This window comes from Budorcas taxicolor, chromosome 17, assembly GCF_023091745.1.
Source record: "Budorcas taxicolor isolate Tak-1 chromosome 17, Takin1.1, whole genome shotgun sequence".
Taxonomy (NCBI): Eukaryota; Metazoa; Chordata; class Mammalia; order Artiodactyla; family Bovidae; genus Budorcas; species Budorcas taxicolor.
The window spans coordinates 53,474,896-53,493,475 of record NC_068926.1 but is presented as its reverse complement, the minus strand read 5'-3'; the positions used below and the strand labels follow the sequence as shown (position 1 = coordinate 53,493,475).

General features: G+C 45.1%; 1 protein-coding gene across 1 annotated transcript in view; it reads left to right on the top strand.

Moving 5' to 3' along the window:
- The first annotated feature begins 1,561 nt into the window (after positions 1 to 1,561).
- CFAP251 (cilia and flagella associated protein 251) overlaps positions 1,562 to 18,580 on the top strand; it is a 71,319-nt gene continuing 54,300 nt past the window's right edge. Inside the window, exons 1-6 of the mRNA XM_052654455.1 lie at positions 1,562 to 1,767; positions 1,822 to 1,933; positions 1,988 to 2,127; positions 3,152 to 3,545; positions 11,059 to 11,196; positions 13,646 to 13,755. Coding sequence (XP_052510415.1) covers positions 1,562 to 1,767; positions 1,822 to 1,933; positions 1,988 to 2,127; positions 3,152 to 3,545; positions 11,059 to 11,196; positions 13,646 to 13,755 — 1,100 coding nt within the window. The remainder of the gene's footprint in view (positions 1,768 to 1,821; positions 1,934 to 1,987; positions 2,128 to 3,151; positions 3,546 to 11,058; positions 11,197 to 13,645; positions 13,756 to 18,580) is intronic.

Here is an 18,580-nt window from a genome sequence, read left to right as displayed (position 1 = left end):
TCATGCCTTCCTTCAGAAACCTCAGGATGGACATGCAGGCGGGCTGTCTTTTGTGAGGGGCTAGTGGAGGGTCGCTTTGAGGTGGAATCATCCTAATGGATTTTACCACTCTGGTTTGATAGAAACATTTTGTGATAAGAATCGCAAGATAATGTAACCTGTGTAATATTTAACCCCAGCCAGCTAAAATGATCTACACATGTAGTTCCCCGGGCAAGGAGCCTTGGAGGACAGCTGTAATGCTGCATCAACGAGATCGGAAAATTCAGTTTGCTTTTGACAAAGAGAATTTTATCAAACAGTTCGTACTTCTTCACTTAATTTTGTCAAGCCTTCAGAAAGTCAGAATTGCTAGGATTAGGCCATGCAGCTTCTCAGTGGATGGCGCCAAGGGAAAAAGTTGGGGACGGGAAGAGGAGGAAAGCCAATTTCAGGGCGCCAAGTCGCGGCACCTCTCCCCACCGACCGCCAGGGGGCGTGCTCGACCCGCTCCCGCCTCTTTCTGGGCACGTGATCTCGGTCCAGCCTTCTCGCTTTACGGCGCGTCGCCTGCGGCGGCAACGGTTACCATGGAGACGAGGCTTGGTTGCCAACTGTAACTAGGGAGCCTGTGGAGAAAGCGGCCGCAGGTGGGAAGAGGGCTTTACACAGCGGAACGACCCCGGCCTTTGAGGACCAGGGTGGGTGCGCTCTGTGAGTCAGGAGCGGGGTCCCCGGCAAGGCGGGGGGCGCTCACCCCACCTGGGCCCGGCCTGAGGTAGCTCCAGGGAGACCTCCACCGCGCCTGGGCTTTAGGCCCCCAAGGGCCCAGACACCTGCTCCCCCCACTCCACCCCTCCCCGCCCGCACCTTGCTGCTTACTTGGGGTTTTACCTTGAATAAGTCACTACACCTCTCAGCACCTCAGACTTAAGTTTGCTATGAGGAATAAACGAGAGAATACGTTAAAATGCTTTTAAACTTCCTAAACGACTGTTGCCATTTCTCAAGCACTCTGTGCTGCAGCTGTGTTGAGCATTTTACGTATGCTGCCTCATCTTCACAAGACCCCCAGAATGTAGGCTTATCATTTTCATTTTGCCAGTGAGCAAATTTAGACTCTGAGGGGTAAAGTGACTTGCCCGAGGTCACAGAGCTACTGAGTGGTAGAACTGGGATTCAGTGCCAGCACAGGCTGACTGAAAAGACAACACTTTTAACCACCACCTGCTTCTTCCTTGATTCATATGATTAGAATTGTCGCCAATACCTGGGTTATCATTTTGCTGCCTGTGGGAATATGAGTATATTTAAAGTGAGTTAGAGGGCTTTAAAATTATTCCTAGAAAGGAACGGATCCCCGGGGGCAGGGGGAGAAGGGGTGTTGGGCATCAGTATTTTGAAAGATTCTGGACAAGCTTTCCCAGGAGTCTGGCATTCTTCTCATTCTCATGGAAAGGGACAGAGCTGGCATTGGCCATTTCATTGATATGTTTGTGGCCCAGGAAATCAAAGTGGGACAGAGAGGGCCCTGCTGATTATTATGTTCAAAATTTCTTTAGGGAAAACTCCAAAGAGAAGAATGTCAGATGCAGAGGAAAACCCGCTAGAAGAAACAGAAGAATATGGAGAAATAGAAATGCAAGAAGAAGATGATGAAGAAGAAGAATATCCAAATTTTGAAGGGCTAGAAAATATGCAACAGGAATTAAAAGAAGTTAACACATTAGCATGGATAGAGTCTCCAGAGGAGGGGGAGGAGGAGCAGGGAGAAGAAGAAGGGAGGGAGTTTGGGGAAGAGGCGGAAGCAGAGGATGGGGAGGAAGGAGAGGTGGAGATAAGAGAAGAGGAAGAGGAGGACAGGAAAGGGAAGGAGGAGGGAGAGGAAGGAGGGGAAGGGGAGGAGAGAGTGGAGGAGCATGAGGAGGAAGAGGCAGGGAAGGGAGAGGAAGTGGTGGAAGGATTGGGGAAGGAGGCTGTCAAAGAGGAAGCACTGGAGGCAGATGAGGAGGCCTCAGGAGCACAGGAAGAAAGCACAGTGGAGCCCGAAGAAATCACCACGTCCATGATCAGCTTGGAGAGATTTATGCAGACTGATTCCCAGACAGTCTTGTCAGAAACATCCCTAGTAAGTAGGAATTGTCATTCGTTCATTCATTCCTAATCATTAATCGCATGCTTGTTACCCACTTACCTGCCCGGCTATGGGAATATAAAACCGAATAATACACAATCCATTCTCTTAAGGAGCTCTAAGGTGTGTAGGGAGGCAGACCCATAACCAAAGAGCAAGTGTTAGAAAACTAAGTGGAGTGAGGGGACTTCCCTGGTGGTCCAGTGGCTAAGATCCTGAGCTCCCAATGCAGGGGGCCTGGGTTGGATCCCTGGTCAGGGAATTAGATGCCATATATGGCAACTGAGACCTGGCACAGTCAAATAAATATTAAAACAAACAACTAAGTGGAGTGATTGAGAGATGCATAAGAGATATGTATCTATATAAAGGCTGAAAACCCAGCTTAGAGGATGATCAGGGAAATCTTCCTGGAGGAAGTGTGTACCAGAGCTGACTTAAAGGACAGTGGTTAGCTGGAGTCTGCTTATCTAAACAGAGTCAGCCTATAAAACTCAGCTGTGGTCCAAGGAGAAGTGTGTGCCTGCGTGCTCAGTTGCTTCAGTCGTGTCTGACTCTCTGGGACCCTGTGGACTGTAGCCTGCCAGGCTCCTCTGTCCGTGGACTTTCCCAGGCAAGAATACTGGAGTGGGTTGCCATGCCTTCCTCCATGGGATCTTCCCAACTTAGGGATCAAACCTAAGTCTCCTGCATCTCCTGCATTGCAGGTCGATTCTTTACCCACTAAGCCACCTGGGAAGCCCCAAGGAGAAGTGACTCTCTATGACTTTGTGGTGGTTTTGAAGGCCACTTAGAAGAATCATTTTGCTGTTGTGGGTCTGCTAGTAAGCTGAGAATAAACTTGACACACCCACGATTCCTGTTATTTGAGTACAAAACGTCCCAGGCTCTCTTTTAAAGCAGTTCATAGTTCTGATGTGAGGCTAACACTAAGACTGGCTGATTAGGAAAAGAAAGGAGACTAAATGAGGGCATGTGGCAGCGTGTACTGGATTTGGCATCACAGTCTCCTTTTTATTTCTTTTTTTTAAAGAACAGTGGTAGCGAGTCAAAGCATTCATTACAATCAGAGCTTTTAGAAACGTTTGAGCTTCCAAGAAGCCCTGGCTCACAATTAGAGTTTCTGGATTTGGATGTAACCACTTCTGGGGAACCACTGATTAGTTTCCCGGAAAGGCAGCCTTCAGGCGAGCTTGACCAGAGGCCCCAAGACGAACTGGAAGAAGAAGAAGGGAGAGACTTGGAACCAGAAAGGGGAGACTTGGAGCAGGAAAAGAGGGAAAGGAGAAAAGAAAAGAGGGTATCATATATCAGCGAGAAAAGTGAAAAAGAATCACAGCCCAAAGCAAGGATCACCAAGGCATCACTGGTCTCCACCGCCACTGAGGACGTTTTGTTCCAAAGCAGGGAGAGTGCCAACACGTACCCCTTGGTAAGTGTGGCGTCCTTTTATGTGTTTACTTTTTTAAACTTTTTATTTTTGTATTGGGGTATAGCTGATTAACAATGTGGTGAAAGTTTTAGGTGGACAGTGAAGGGACTCAGCCATTCAATCCATTCTCCCTCAAACCCTCCTCCCATCCAAGCTGCCAAATGGCCCCCAGTGCTTTGAGAGTATTTTGAAATAGGGGAATTTTATGCCTATGGAAAAAATGCCACCAGAAAGATCCATTTTAAGCTAATCATAGACTTGGGTCTTTTTAAAGTTCAGTTCAGAGCTCTGCTGGACGTGTGTGACAGAATGCACTGCATCTGGGTTCAATAGCAATGCTGTTCTGCAGGCAAAGAAATTCCGGAAGCGGTTTGTCTGTTGCATAGGGTGTTATTTTCTTTCTTTCTTTTTTTTTTTGGCCGCACCTCGAGGCATGTGGGGAGTTCCTTGACCAGGGATGGAACCCATGCCCTCTGCAGTGGAAGCACGCAGCCTTAACCAGTGGACCGCCAGGGAAGCCCAGGGTGTCGTTTTCTTGCAGGAGACTCAAAATCTCTCTCCCTCTCTCTGTTTCTCTTCCTTCCCACTCTCTCTCTTAGATATTCTGATACTTCTCTTCCAGCCACCAATTCTTCTCTTTCTCCTCCTCTCCTCACCTCTTCTCCTATAACTGGCTTGATGCTTTTAGCAGCTCCTCAAACCATGACAGTTTCCTAAAAACTAGCCACCCCAAGATGGATCAATAAGCAAAAGGTCTGGAAGAAATGAAAGCCACCAGGAAAAGCACCAGTTGGTCCAATGGAGTCTGCCTTTGCTGCCGCTGACAGCATTTCAGGGAGGTGCCATCTGCGAGGAATAAAAATATTATCATTTGCCAAGAGAAGGAAGAGGAGGTTTCTTTTCCCCCTTCTTCCTCCATCTGCTGCTTTCTGAAAATTGTTTCCTGGGATTCATCCTCCCCCCGCCTCTCCCCTGTAGATCCATGCCTTTGGAAGATTCGTAAGTGATGGAGTGTGTATACTTAATGCAGTTCCTAACACAGAGTGAGCACTTGACAAGTGTTAACAACCAGATGATGAATGGGTGGTGGTGGTGGTGGTAATGGAAGGATGCCGAGGGGAAGTGCGGAGAAACTGACAGCCTCCTTTCTGTAGATGTGGCTGGCTTTGAGCAGTGGAGTTAAAGCTTCAAGCTTGCAGTTGCTTGGTCTGAAAGAAAGAATAACTTTGAGTTTTTTAGAGCCCATGAGGACATTGGTCTTATTTAGCCGACTAACCAGAAATCAGGTGATATCACTGATGAGAGCAAGCGATCTTTGTGCCAGGGCCCCCGCTCCCTGGACTTGACAAAAGCCACCATGCAGGTCTGGGCCCCTGTTTAGCCTTGGGCTTGCTGTGGAACCAGACTTGCAGAGGCTGTCCCCCTTTACAAGTTTGCTTAACTCTCTGAGGGCGCTTTCTTTTTCCTTTCCTTTTGCCTTTATTGTTTCTTCTTTTTGTTAAAATGAATAAGTGCTCTTTATTTTACAAAAAAATATATATATACACACAGAGGTTCAGTGGCTAAGACTCTGTGCTCCCAATTCACGGGGTCTGGGTTCGATCCCTGGTCAGGGAACTAGATCCTATAGGGTGCAACTGAAGATCCTAAGCTCAAAGATCTTGTGTGCCACGACTAAGACCTGGTGCAGCCAAATAAATAAATAAATAGTCTGTATTTATTTTCTTTAAAAAATTCACCTTTTATTTCTTTTTTCTTTAAAAAAGAAAAGCATATATATATATGGCAAAGGTTCCTATTCTTTAACACACTCTCACCCAAAACCATTTTCCTGAGGTGATTACTGTTGCAGTTTGGTATAACCATGTATCTTTCCAGACTTTTTCTGGTACATGTACAAATATTTATCTACACACACACACACACACACGAGTTTGTTTTTCAGTTTTTGTTTTTACCAGTGAGATATTCTGAATCTCTGTAAAATGCTTTTGCACTTAATATCTCTTAGAGGATTTTTTTGTATCAGTTCATGTGTAGCCACTTCATTTTAAATTCAGCGATTTCCCTATTGATGGCCATTTATGCTGTTTCTAATTTCTTGCCCTCGCCAAAGGTGCTTCTGTTGCAGGAGTGGGGACCTCCTCCAGGGCTCGAAAACGGGCTCTTGTCTAACACTCGGAAATGAATTGTCCGAGGAGATGCACGTGCTGACACAGCAAGAGGCTTTAGTGGGAAGGGGCGCCCGGGTGGAGAGCAGGAGGGTGAGGGAACCCAGGACAACTGCTCTGCCACATGGCTCACAGTCTCAGGTCTTATGGTGATGGGATTAGTGTCCAGGTTGTCTCTGGCCAATCAGGGTCCTTCCCAGTGGCGCAGGCATTACTCAGCCAAGATGGGTGCCAGCGAGGAGGGTTGTGTTCCTTATTGGGACCTCCTGTTGTGAAATAATTCATGCAGCGGTTGCTTATGCTGCCTGGCCAGGATGGGTGGCTTCAGTCAGTGTGTCTCCCCTAACTCTTCAGTGCGTATACTTCTCTATGTGCCGCAGCACCCTCCTTTTCCAGAGGGTCCCCTGCCTTATTCCAGAGGCCTGTCATAAGTTGAAGTGCTCATGGTAAATAGGCATAACTGTGGATACCATCTCCATCCAAAAAAACAAAGTATCGTGAGTTTATGAGAAGGAATCATACGACTATCAAATATAGTAAAATCTGGTTTTGACAATCAAGTTTTGTTTTCCAGATCACCATGTTTTAGAAGATTAATACGAGAGGTGACTGTCCCCATGATCACCCATCATAAACGTTGAAACTAGTGCAAAATGCAATGAGTATGAGTCCTGTGTGATTTTGGTTAATGATAGGGCTGCTCAAGGAAGTTCTGTGACTACTGAGTGAGGTCCATCTAGTTTTCATCTTGGAAGAGTTGTTTTACCTGGAGGCAGGAGTCTAGTTAAGAATGTGTTCTTTTTATAACTAATTTGTTAAATTGGAAAATAAACTTCCAGGATGACTATAAGGCCTTTTAGAATTACTAGGTTTCTAAAAGAACCCTCTCACATGAAGAAATTGGCTTTTAAGAAGCTAGAGGGCACTTCCCTGATGGTCCAGTGGTTAAGGTTCCGCACTCCCAATGCAGGGGCCGCTGGTCTGATCCCTGGTCAGGGAACTAGACCCCACAGGCTACAGTGAAGATCCTGTGTGCTGCAACTAAGACCCAGCACAGCCAACTAAATTAATTTAAAAAAAGATCCAGCTAGATATGGAATATTTCCATTCCTAGAAGGTGCAGCTTGAGACAATTATGATTCCATAATTCTACCACTCACGCCCATGCAATAAAAGATCTAAATATAAATATAAGTTACAGCAAATGAGCAGATGGAATGAGGAGACAATGGAGAATGAAGTGTGTAGGAGAGAAGTCGGCCACGTTGCCCACTCTGTCTGTCTTGGGAGAAATATATGGTCCATCATTTAACCTTAAGTATCATTCAAACATCAGAAAGGAAATGCACCAGATTTCATCTCTATGCTCCAATATAATTCACTGAGTTTTGGTAGCTGATTACATAACCATTATTTTAAACACTCTACCACATCAGCCTTGGTTAATTTTTAAAATAGACTTAATGGGGGGTGGGGGTGGCAGTTTTAGGTTATAGGAAAATAGAGTGAAAAACAGAGAATCCCCGTGTAGTCCCTTGTGCCTTCTTCCCCCCGGTCTCCTCTGTTACTCTTGCATGAGTGCAGTACATCTGTCAGAGTGGATGAGCCAATAGGGAAGCATAAGTATTGCCTGAAGTCCATAGTGTACCTTTGGGTTCACTGTGTGCTGTGTAGTCTCTGGGCTTTGACAAATACATAATGACGCATATCTACCACTGTTGTTTCATGCAGAGCAGTTTCACTGCCCTAAAAATCTCCTGTGCCCCACGTGTTCATCTCCCCCTCTCCCTTAGCACCCCAGCCACTGGCAACCATTAATTTCTTTAAATTGTCTCCATCGTTTTGCCTTTTCCAGAATGTCATGTAGTTGGACTCATACACTATATAGGCTTTTCAGATTGGCTTCTTTCACTTAGTTAGCATGCCTTTAAGTTTCCTCTGTGTCTCTTCTGGCTTACTAGCTAATTTCTTTCTAATTTTTAAAATTTTAATTTTACTTAATTTTTTGACCATGTCTTGTGGCTTGTGGGATCCTCGTTCCCTGACCAGGGATCAAACCTGGGCCCTTGGCAACGAGAGTGGAAAGTCCTAACCATTGGACTGCCAGAGAATTCCTTCATTGCTTTCTGTTTCGGGGGATGTGAACCATTTTTAAAGTCTTTACTGAATTTGTTACAGTATTGTTTCTGTTTTGCATTTTGGTTTTTTGGCCAGGAGGTCTAAGCTTCGGGACCAGGGATCAAACCCACACCCACTGCATTGGCGGGTGAAGTCTTAACCACTGGACCACCAGGGAAATCCCCCCTCATTTATTTTTTTATCACTGAATGATACTCCATTGTATGAATGTACCACAGTTTATCTATAATTTTTGTAAGAGACATTGAAAACAAAAATATACATAAACAAACTGCTATTTAATTGAAAGCAATAGTCATATTTATAGTACCTGTTATTTTTCATTTCAGGAAATTTTAACTTTGTTTTATTTTACTTGTTACTAGAAACATGGGGTTTTTAATCCTCCTAAGGGAATTTTATCTCTTTATATTGAATACTTTGTCCTTCCAGGGAGAATCGTGAATAAGGAACAAGTACTCAGGCTAAATAATTGCCTTCCTTAAGAAGTTACTTAGTGACTTTATTATAACTTATCCATTCTGCATACTCTCATTCAGTAAATTGAATTTCACAACAATCAGTGCTCACTGTGTGGCTGATTACTGAACTGGGTTCTAGGTTCTGGGGAGTAGGTAAATAGGAAGTTGTTTCTATTTACTGTTGAAGGCTTTCCTTTATTTTTAAAGGAAATATTTTTATTGAAATATACAAAGAGAAAGTGCACACACAAGTGTAGAACTCACTGAATTCTTACACAGTAAACATACCTGTGTTTACCTTGCATCTTTGCTTTTCTTTCTAAATGGAGTTATCAATCACATACCATAAAATCCACCCTCTTAACTGTTTCTTAAAAGAATATGGTAAGGGACTTCCCTGGCGGGCCAGTAGCTAAGACTCTCAATGCAGGGGGCCCAAGTTCTATTCCTAGTCGGGGAACTAGTTCCCACATGCCACAATTGAGTTCTCATGCCACAGCTAAAGATACCACGTGCTGCAGCTAAGACCTGGTGCAGCCAAATAAATAAATAAATAAATAGTTTTAATCAGATTGTGTTAAAAGGCACATAATATAAAACTTATCGTCATAACCATTTTTACATGTAAAATGATTTTGTTAGGTTGGCCAGAAAGTTTGTTCTAGTTTTTCTGTAAGGAAAAACCATGTTAGGTGGTGGTGGTTTAGTCGCTAAGTCGTGTCTGGCTCTTTGTGACCCCATGGACTGTAGCCCACAGGTTCTTCTGCCCATGGGATTTTCCAGGCCAGAATACTGCAGTGGGTTGCCATTTCCTCCTCCAGGGGATCTTCCTGACCCAGGGATCGAACGTGGGTCTCCTGCATTGCAGGTGAATCATTTACCAACTGAGCCACCAGGGAAAACCCCATAAGCTGTTATGGAAAAACCCAACCGAACTTTTTGGCCAACCCAGTAAATACATTCATAGAGTTGTGCAACTGTCATCATCGCCATCCCCATAACTCTCTTCATCTTGTGAAACACACACTGTACCTGCAGCTGCCAACTCCCCAGCCCCCACCCAGTTCCTGCCAACACCCTTCTACTTTCCGTCTCTATGAATTTGACTATTCCCAGTACCTCATACAAGTGGAACCATTCAGCTCGTATTTGTCTTTCTGTGACTGGCATATTTTACTTACATTATGTCCTAAAGGCCCATCCACGTTGGAGCATGTGTCAGAATCTCTGTCCCTTTGGAGGCTGAATAATATTCACACATTGTTTATCCATTCATATGTCCACGGACCCTGGGGTTGCCTCTGCCTTTTGACCATTGCAAAACATGCTGCTCTGCACATGGGTGTACACGTACCTTTTCGAGACTCTGACTGATGTTCTTTTGCGAATGTGCCCAGAAGTGTAACGGCTGGATCACACGGGGATTATTTCCAGTTTTTTTGAGGAACCTCTATATTGTTTTCCACAGCAGCTTCACCGTTTCACACTCCCACCCATGATGCATAAAGGTCCCAGTTTCTTCACATCCCTGTAAAGTGTACCCTTTACGTTTATTTTAATTTTTAAAGTTATTTTTGTTGAAGTGCAGTTGATTTGCAATGTTAGTTTCAGGTGTACAGCAAAGTGATTCAGTTATATATAATATATACTTGTATGTATATATATGTGTATGTGTATATATATCTTTTTCAGATTCTTTTCCCTTGTAGATTATTATAATATATTGAGCATAGTTCCCTGTGCTATACAGTAGGTCCTTGTTAGTTATCTGTTTTATATATAGTAATGTGTATATTTTAATCTCAAATTCCTAGTTTATCCCTCCTTCCCAACCCACTTTCCCCATAAGTTTGTTTTCTATGTCTATGAAAATTTACCCTTTTGAAATGTACAATTGGGTCTTCCCTGGTGATCCAGTAGTTAAGAATCCACCTGCCAATGCAGGGGTCACGGGTTTTAATCCCTGGTTGGGGAACTAGGATCCCACATGCCTCCGAGCAGCTAGGTCTTCATTGCTACAACTAGAGAGTTTGTGTGCTGCAATGAATGATCCTTCATAATCCAATGAAGATCCCTGCATGCCACAACTTAGAACTGACGCAGCCAAAAAAAAAAAAAGTACAATTGTTTGGTTTCTTAGCCCGTTCACAAGGTTATGCGATGTTTGCCACTATCTAATTTCAGAACATTTCTGTTACCCCAAAAAGAACCCATACACAGTAAGCAGTCACTCCCTACTTCCTCCCCCAGCGCCTGGAAACCATTGACCTACTTTCCATCTCTATGGATTTGCCTATTCTGGACATTTCCATATAGATGGGGTCATACACTATGTGGTCCTTCGCATCTGACTGCTTTCACTTAGCATCACATTCTTAGGGGTCATCCACGTAGTAGCATGTTCTTGAGGACTTCTCAAGGTGATGTTTCTCTCTTTAAAAAAATTTTTATTTGTTGGTAGTTTTATATTTTTGGCAGTTTTGGATCTGAGTTGCAGCCTGAGGGCTTAGTTGCCCTGTGCACACAGGATCTTAGTTCTTTGACCACGGATAGAACCCACATAGCCTGTGTTGAAAGGTGTGTTCTTAGCCACTGAACCCCCAGGGAAGTCCCAACGTGGTATCTCTTTATTGGTTGATGATGTGAACCCTTTTCCTCCAGGACTCGTGCTAGGATCGCCCCGCAGCCCAGCTCTGGGCTCACACACCATAGTGTCCTGCTGGTTTTACCTTTGTCTTACAGACTATGACCTGGTCATTCGGGTGGAACAGTACCCTTCCTGTTTACTACATTCGAGAAAACCAGAGAGTCCTTCTCTACGCCAGTGGTCACACTGGGGTCATCTACAACGTCCTCAAGAACAACCAGCACCATCTTCAGGTTTGCAGGCTTCTCTTACTTCTGGTGAAAGAAGTTGTCATTAACTTGAATACAGCACTTTGTTTTTTATTTCTAGGACCAACCTCATTCTATCTCAGTCACGTGTTCCTTCCTCCCTTCTGAACCATAGCGAATTCTGTTTGCAAACAACTTTTGCTGTTTGTTGTCTTTCTGATTCTAATCAGAATCAATTTACAAATAGCAGTTGACTTTAATTTTATAGTAACTAGAGTCTAAAGCATCTGTATTTTTTTACATTTCTGTAAAAATGGGGTCAGGAGAGACCATGTTGTCTCTATGGGACAGTGATGAACGCAAAGGGAAGCTCTTCAGTGGGGATTCAGACCTCGTTAACCCTTAGCCTCCTTTCCAGAGCTCTCAGGGCTTTGATACTCCTACTCATGCTGAAAAGTGGGTGTTAGTATCGCCATTTCACAGGAGAGGAAACTGAGGCTCAGGTCAATTTAGCTGACTGGCCCAAGGCTGCTCTAGCAGGTGGTGAAGCCGGGTCTTAGGCTCAGGTCTCCTAACTTGAAAGTATTAAGTAGGTCAGTTGTCCTCCTCCCTCGCCTCCCTCCAGCATCTGTTTTTATTCACACCCCCTAAGTGCCTCCCTAAATGCCCCACACACCTTCCGTCCCCCACACTGCACTGCTTCCTCTGTTCCGGATGTTTTTTTGACCCCTTTCGTTTTCTTTTACCTGTCCAAATGTTTTTCCAGTGTCTGAATTTCTACTAGTTAACCTGATAAACAGTTCCACATCACCCCCTTTCAGTTCCCTATATTTTAATAAGGACCTTCCTCGGTCAATGCCTAGATCAGAAGCTTCACCAAGTATTTTTCCAAGAGGTCAACCAGTACTCAGCATCCTGCCGGGGATCCAAGACAAGTGGGTGTAACTTCAGGAATTTGCTTCCTAGAAGTCCTGAAACATACACAGTCAGCATACTCTTCTTGGCGCTTAGTTGAATGTGCAGCAGGGGGAGAAGGGACAGTGTGATGGTAGGGATGTGGAGGAGGGGCAGATGGGCTGAGAAGCAGGGAGCGGCCAGGCAGGCGTCCAGCCTCCCCAGAGGGGGTGGCTGGGCGGGGCCTCGGCCAGTCATTCATTTCCATTTGTATTTGTCATAACCACTATGTTTCAGATGACATCATGAACAAAACAGACCTAGTTCCCCCCACCATGGAGAGGCAGACTTAACCAAGTGAACGCGTAAATACATAACTAAAGATTGGGGACTTCCCCTGGTGGTCTGCTGGCTAAGACTCTGTGCTCCCAAAGCAGGGGGCCTGGGTTCCATCCCTGGTCAGGGAATTAGTTCCCACATGCCACAGCTGAAGATCCTGTGTGCTGCAACTAAGAGTTCCCACTCCCCAACTAAAAGGTCCAGCATGCCGCCCTGAAGACTGGGGATCCCACGAGCTGCAGCTAAAGACCTGGCACAGGCAAATAAATAAATAAACAATAAACTTGCCTACAAATAAAGATGATAATCGCTGGAATGGGTATGTGAAAGTGCTCTAAAAGAGAAAAATCAAGGTCTGAGAAGACTTCCTCTGAACTGGTAGGCAGGGAATAGAAACGTGCTATTTTTGCTGAGACCTGAAGGCTGAGCATGAGCCAACCAGGGGCAGTTTTGCAGGCAAGAGCATCCCCGACAGAGAGAGCTCCAGATTTTCAGGCCTTTTGTGTGGGGCCCAGAGAAGAGGCCAGTGAGCGAGGGGGTGACGTGGAAAGAGGGCAATAGGGGTGGTTTCCTGGCTGCCATCTCTTGTTTGTGTTTCCAGAAGATTCCTGTTGTGTGGGGAGGATTATAGGAGGATACAAGTGAAAGCTGAGGCCAGCAAGGAGGCTTTGGCTCCAGAGCTGCTCAGGGACCCGAGTGAGCAGTTTTAAAGGAGATGAGGCCAGCAGGGGAGTCCAAGGAGGTGGGACCTGAGAGGACCCAGACATTTATTCTCAACCAGGGTTCAGAGTCAGGTACATGCCTTGACCCCTAGGAAGCCACTGTTCTTGTGGGGAGTGTAGCTTATCCTGTGAGTGTTTTGTTTTTTCTTTTTTAATACTTTTTTTTACTTTTAATGTCGGCCATTTTTAAAGTCTTTGTTGAATTTGTTGCAATATTGCTTCTGTTTTATGTTTTCTTGGCCCTAAGGCGTGTAGGATCTTAGCTCCTTGACCAGGGATGGAACCCACACCCCCTGAATTGGAAGGTGAAGTCTTAACCCCTGGACCATCAGGAAAGTCCCTCCCACAAGCGTTTCAAGGGAAAGTCTGAAAACCTCTGGCTGTAGAGTAACACCAGGAAAGTGGGCAGGAGTTGGATGTTCAGAGGTGGAGACTGGACAGGGAGCTCACGTCTCTCTCTGGGGTCCCACCTTTCCTGCTGGCGCCAGGGCTGGGCTGCACCTTCCACGTCTCAGAGCATCTTCTCTCCACGTCTGCAGGGCCACCCCAACATCATTTCCTGCCTCTGCATCAGCGAAGACAGGCGCTGGGTCGCCACGGCCGACAAAGGGCCCGACTGCCTGATCATCATATGGGACTCTTTCACAGGGTAGGCACACCAGAGCCGCCGCCTCCTCGTTTACGTACAGTAACGGGCCACTGTAACCCACAAAAAATGAGGCATGCTGGTCTGGGGATAGAGAAGCCGGTGCTGGGATGCAGGGCAAGGTGCAAGGGTCCCAGGAGAGCTTGTCTTCCTGCCTCAAGGCCCTTGGGAGTGACATGACTTTGGTGAATTTCATATGGACAATTCTTGGCTCTTTAAGCCAGAAACCCTGTCGCTCAGATGGTAAAGAATCTGCCTGCAATGCAGGAGACCTGGGTTCGAGCCCTCGGTCAGAAAGATCCTCTGGAGAAGGGAATGGCTATCCACTCCAGTGTTCTTGCCTGGAGAATCCCATGGATAAGCTGGCGGGCTACAGTCCATGGGGCCGCAAAGAGTCTGACACGACTGAGCAACTGACGCTACCAGGCACGCTGGCCTGAGGGGAGGCCAACTCACACTCACCCAGCTGGGGGGCCCAGAGAAGTTGTGTGACTTTCACCATCTGCAAAAAAAAATAATAATAAAAATAAAAAGGCGAATCATACCGTCTTTGTTTCCCTGGGCTGCTGTAAGAAATTACCTCTAGGGACTTTCCTGGTGATCCAGTGGCTAAGACTCTGTGCTCCCAATGAAGGGGGCCTGGGATTTGATTCCTGGTCAGGGAACTAGATCCCACATGCTGCAGCTAAAAGATTCGGCACAGTAAAATAAATATATATCAAAAAAATTACCCCCCAACTAGGTGGCATAAATTACAGAAATTTATTCTCTCATTGTTCGTAAGGCCAGACATCTTGAAGTCAGGCTGTCTGCAGGGAGCTCCTTGGGGCCCTGAGAGAGAATCTGTCCCATGCTCCCCTCCTGACTTTAAGTAGTCACTGGCATCCTTGGTGGCCCTTGACCTGTAGACATGTCCCTCCAGCCTCTGCTTCACGTGGCGTTTTCCCCTCCGTATCTCTCTGTAAGGTTTTTTCTCCTCTAAAGACACCAGTCATTGGGTTTAGGGTCCTCTCTAAGCCAGTGTGACCTCATCTTAACTAATTAGACCTGCAGAGACTCTGATTCCATGTAAAGTCACATTCTGAGGTTCTGGATGGAATGAATTTTGAGGGGTGCACCATCTGACCTACACTACTTACCTTACGGGATTGTGATGAAGATCCAGAGCACAATCCCTGGCCCAGGGCAGATGCTCACAGATGTGTGTCCTTTTGTAATTCCTGGTCCTAGAGATAGAGGGCAGTGTCAGGTTCACTGACAAGATTGTAAGGGCTTGACTGGGTGTGGGGGGTGGGGTGGGGAGAGGTGAGGTGGGTTAGACGAGTCCAGGTGGAGAGTAAGGTTAGGAAGTTACACTGAATTTCTGGACACAGGAACTTCCCTCCTCCGGGTGGCCCGTGGCGTCCATAGCGCTGTGTTACCTAGCCGCAGTCCTTACCCCACTTGGCTGCTCAGTGGCTTTCAACACCCTTCACTCCTCTTGGCTCCTCTGACACCATGTGCCCCTGGTTCTCCACCCAGTGCTGTCTGTTCGCTCTCAGATTCTTCTCAGCCTTATCTTCCTCTGGCCGTTCCTTAGCTGTGGCATGAGGGGATGCAGGTACTGCTGGTGATGTTCTCCAGCCGGGCAGGAGCACACCCAGCGCTTGAAGCCAGACCATCTTACTCTCAGTGTTTCCTGTGTTTGCTGAGGGGGCACTGCTGGAGGGCGTTCCACCTGCCGGTCCCATGGGCCTCCTCTGCCAAAATGTCCAAAAGTCCTGTGCCTTTGCCTCCAAATAACCTCTGCCTCTGCCCATCCTCTCCTGCTTGGGTCTCCTGCAACAGCCTCCTGTCAGATCTCTCCTGCTCCCCTTGCAGTTTTGCTCTTCAACCCACCCTTCATGGCACCGAACTACTTTTTCTTTCAGTTATTTATTTTCGGCCACACTGCGCAGCATGTGGAACTTCTCCAACCACGAATCGAACCCTCGCCCCCTGCAGTGGAAGCATGGAATCTTAACCACTGGACCACCAGAGAAGCTCCTGAACTACTTTTACACATGCACTTCCCTGGCATTAATTACAGTCACAATGTTAAGCAGTCATCACCACCGTTGCAGAACACTTGCATCACCCAACCAGAAAACCTGAAGGAATGAATTCCTCATTCTCCCTCCCCTCAGCCTCTGGTAGCCTCTCATCTACTTTCTATCTCTGTAGATTTGCCTGTTCTGGACATCTCATGTCAACAGAGTCATACAATATGTGGCTTTTGTGTCTGGCTTCTTTCACTTAGCATAATATTTTCCAAATTCTTCCATGTTGTAGCATGAATCAATATTCCATTCCTTTTTATATCTGTTTAGGATTCCATTGCATGAATATACATACTGTTTATCTATTCATCTGTTGATTTTTTTAAGTTACTTTCATACATTTTAATTGGAAGCTAGTCTCCTTGGGCCACCATCTCCAATCCTAGTCCTCTAGTCAATTTGAAGCATTTCGTTCCAGAATATTTGCTGTTATATTAAATACACATGTGGCCAACAGCATCGTATGGTTTTCCTCTGCCACTTTTTTTTTTTTTTAAGATCTTATTTAATTTATTTTTTGGCCGTGTGACATGTGGGATCTTAGTTCCCTGACCAGGGATCCAACCCACACTCCCTGCTTTGGAAGTGCAGAGTCTTAACCACTGTATCACCAAGGCAGTCCCTCTCCACAACATTTTGAGCTTGATCTTTGAGCCAAATGCAAAATCCGATTGTGTTGCTCCCCTTCTGAGAACCCTCCAGGGACGGCTCATTGCCAATTCAGCCCCTGTTGCAGGGGATTCGCACCTCACACACTAGCCACGCAAACACTTCTGCCACAAAGTGAAATTCTGTGTGCCTAGCGGTCATCTGTAGCAATGACGAGCTTTTCAGCTGCGGGTGATGACACAGCCGCCTGACAAAGCTGTCCTGAGGCAGGAAGGGCGGGCCTCTCACTGGGTCTCTTCTCTCACCCTTTGCCCAGGCAGAGCTGGCCTCCTTTCAAACTGTGTTTATCCTTTGCTTTTTATTCGTTTATAGAACTGTCTCCCCCATTAGACTGGGGGTGACTCTGCAGTAATTTTTTTCTTTACCTGCAAAGTAAAGTGTGTCTCTGGTTAACAATGCAAATGATTCATCGATAACGAGGTTTATGATATTCAAATGGTGACTTGGGGAACCCAGAAAGGATATTTGGTGTTAGAATTAATATTCATTTATTAAAGTGATAAACCGTACTTCTTCTTTTGAGATTATTAGTTCACCTGAATCCTAACTCTGCAAATCTAGCATGTTTTTGCAATTGCCTATAACGGGGGCTCTGATTAGTGTTTGGTCTCACAAATTTTGTTATTATCTCCTTTTAAGCGTTGTAAACTGCATTTAGAATCGGAATATATTCAGTTTCATCTTTAAGTTCTTTAGTAGTCTGATTAACAAATAAATCCTTCATCAGTACTTAAGTAATTCTCATAAATCTAATAAACTAGACATAAATATGGCAATAAGCTAGACATAAATGTGGCAAGTCTTAAGTTCTCTTAAGTGTTCTAATATTGTTTATAAACCTAATACAATTTGAATTTAAAATCACAAGTCTAAATCAACTACAGGCTGTAAATTAGAATCACAAATTAATCTGTTTGTTAACATATCAGAGACTCTGATATGTTAAATTCTCTTAAACATGACTCAGTCCTTTAAAAAATAAATCTATCACGAATGTTAATAGTACAGGTCCAGCTGACTTCATCTTCTCTACATTTAATTCGATCTCCAGAGATGAGATACATTTCCCCACAATGGACATCAGTATGGCATTCCTAACAACTTTAGAACTCCCTTCTCAAGGGAATTTTGGGGGCTGCTTCTCAGTGGCATAAAATTTCTCAAGTGACAGAGAACCAGACAGGCCCTCAGCCAGCACGTGGACTTGGTTCCAGCCAATTGGTACACCAATGTGACATACTGAGACCTGTTTACATTAAGGTCTCCATTATGAGAAACCAACTACAGGAACTTCTCCGGTGTCCAGTGGCTAAGACTCCCAAAGCCGGGGGCCTGAGTTCAGTTCCTGATCAGGAAACTATATCTAGCATGCTGAGATTTAAGAATTCACGTGCTGCCACAACGAATGTCAAAGACCCCCCGTGCTACAGATAAGACCTGGTGCAGCCAAATAAGTAAGTAATAAAAAAGAAAACCCATGGACCCACACAGCCCGTGTACCTGGATTAAGTCTTCCTACCGCCTGCTCTTCCAGTGGAGGTCAGGGCCTCCCCCACATCACAACTCACTCCCATCATTTCTTCAACTGTTTCTTTGGTTACTTTGACTCTCTCAGATATTCATGTACTGTCTAATTGTGCATATGTAAAGGCTTTGTCTGCTTCATACCATTGTAAAGTGTTGTCAGTGACATAATACAAACATGTAGAAATAAAAAAAAAAAAAGAAAGTCCCCCTTCACCCAAGCCTATATCCGGAGTCACCATGTAGTTTGCAGTTCATTCCTCCAGATTTTTTCTTTACTTGTAAATACACACACACATACACTCACACACACATACACTCACACACACACACTCAGGATGATGCTACGTATACGCTTTGCAATTTGCTTTTTTCACAAAATTTTAGTCATTTTCTCAAATCTACCTCATTCTTTTTGAAGGTGACATATGTTTTTCTTTATATGGTTTTACCATGCTATTTGTTAAATAAACCCCATATCAATGGATATCTGTGTTGTTTCCAAAGTTTTGCTGTGAAAGCCATGCCACAATGAATGTGAATTGGCATTTATCTCT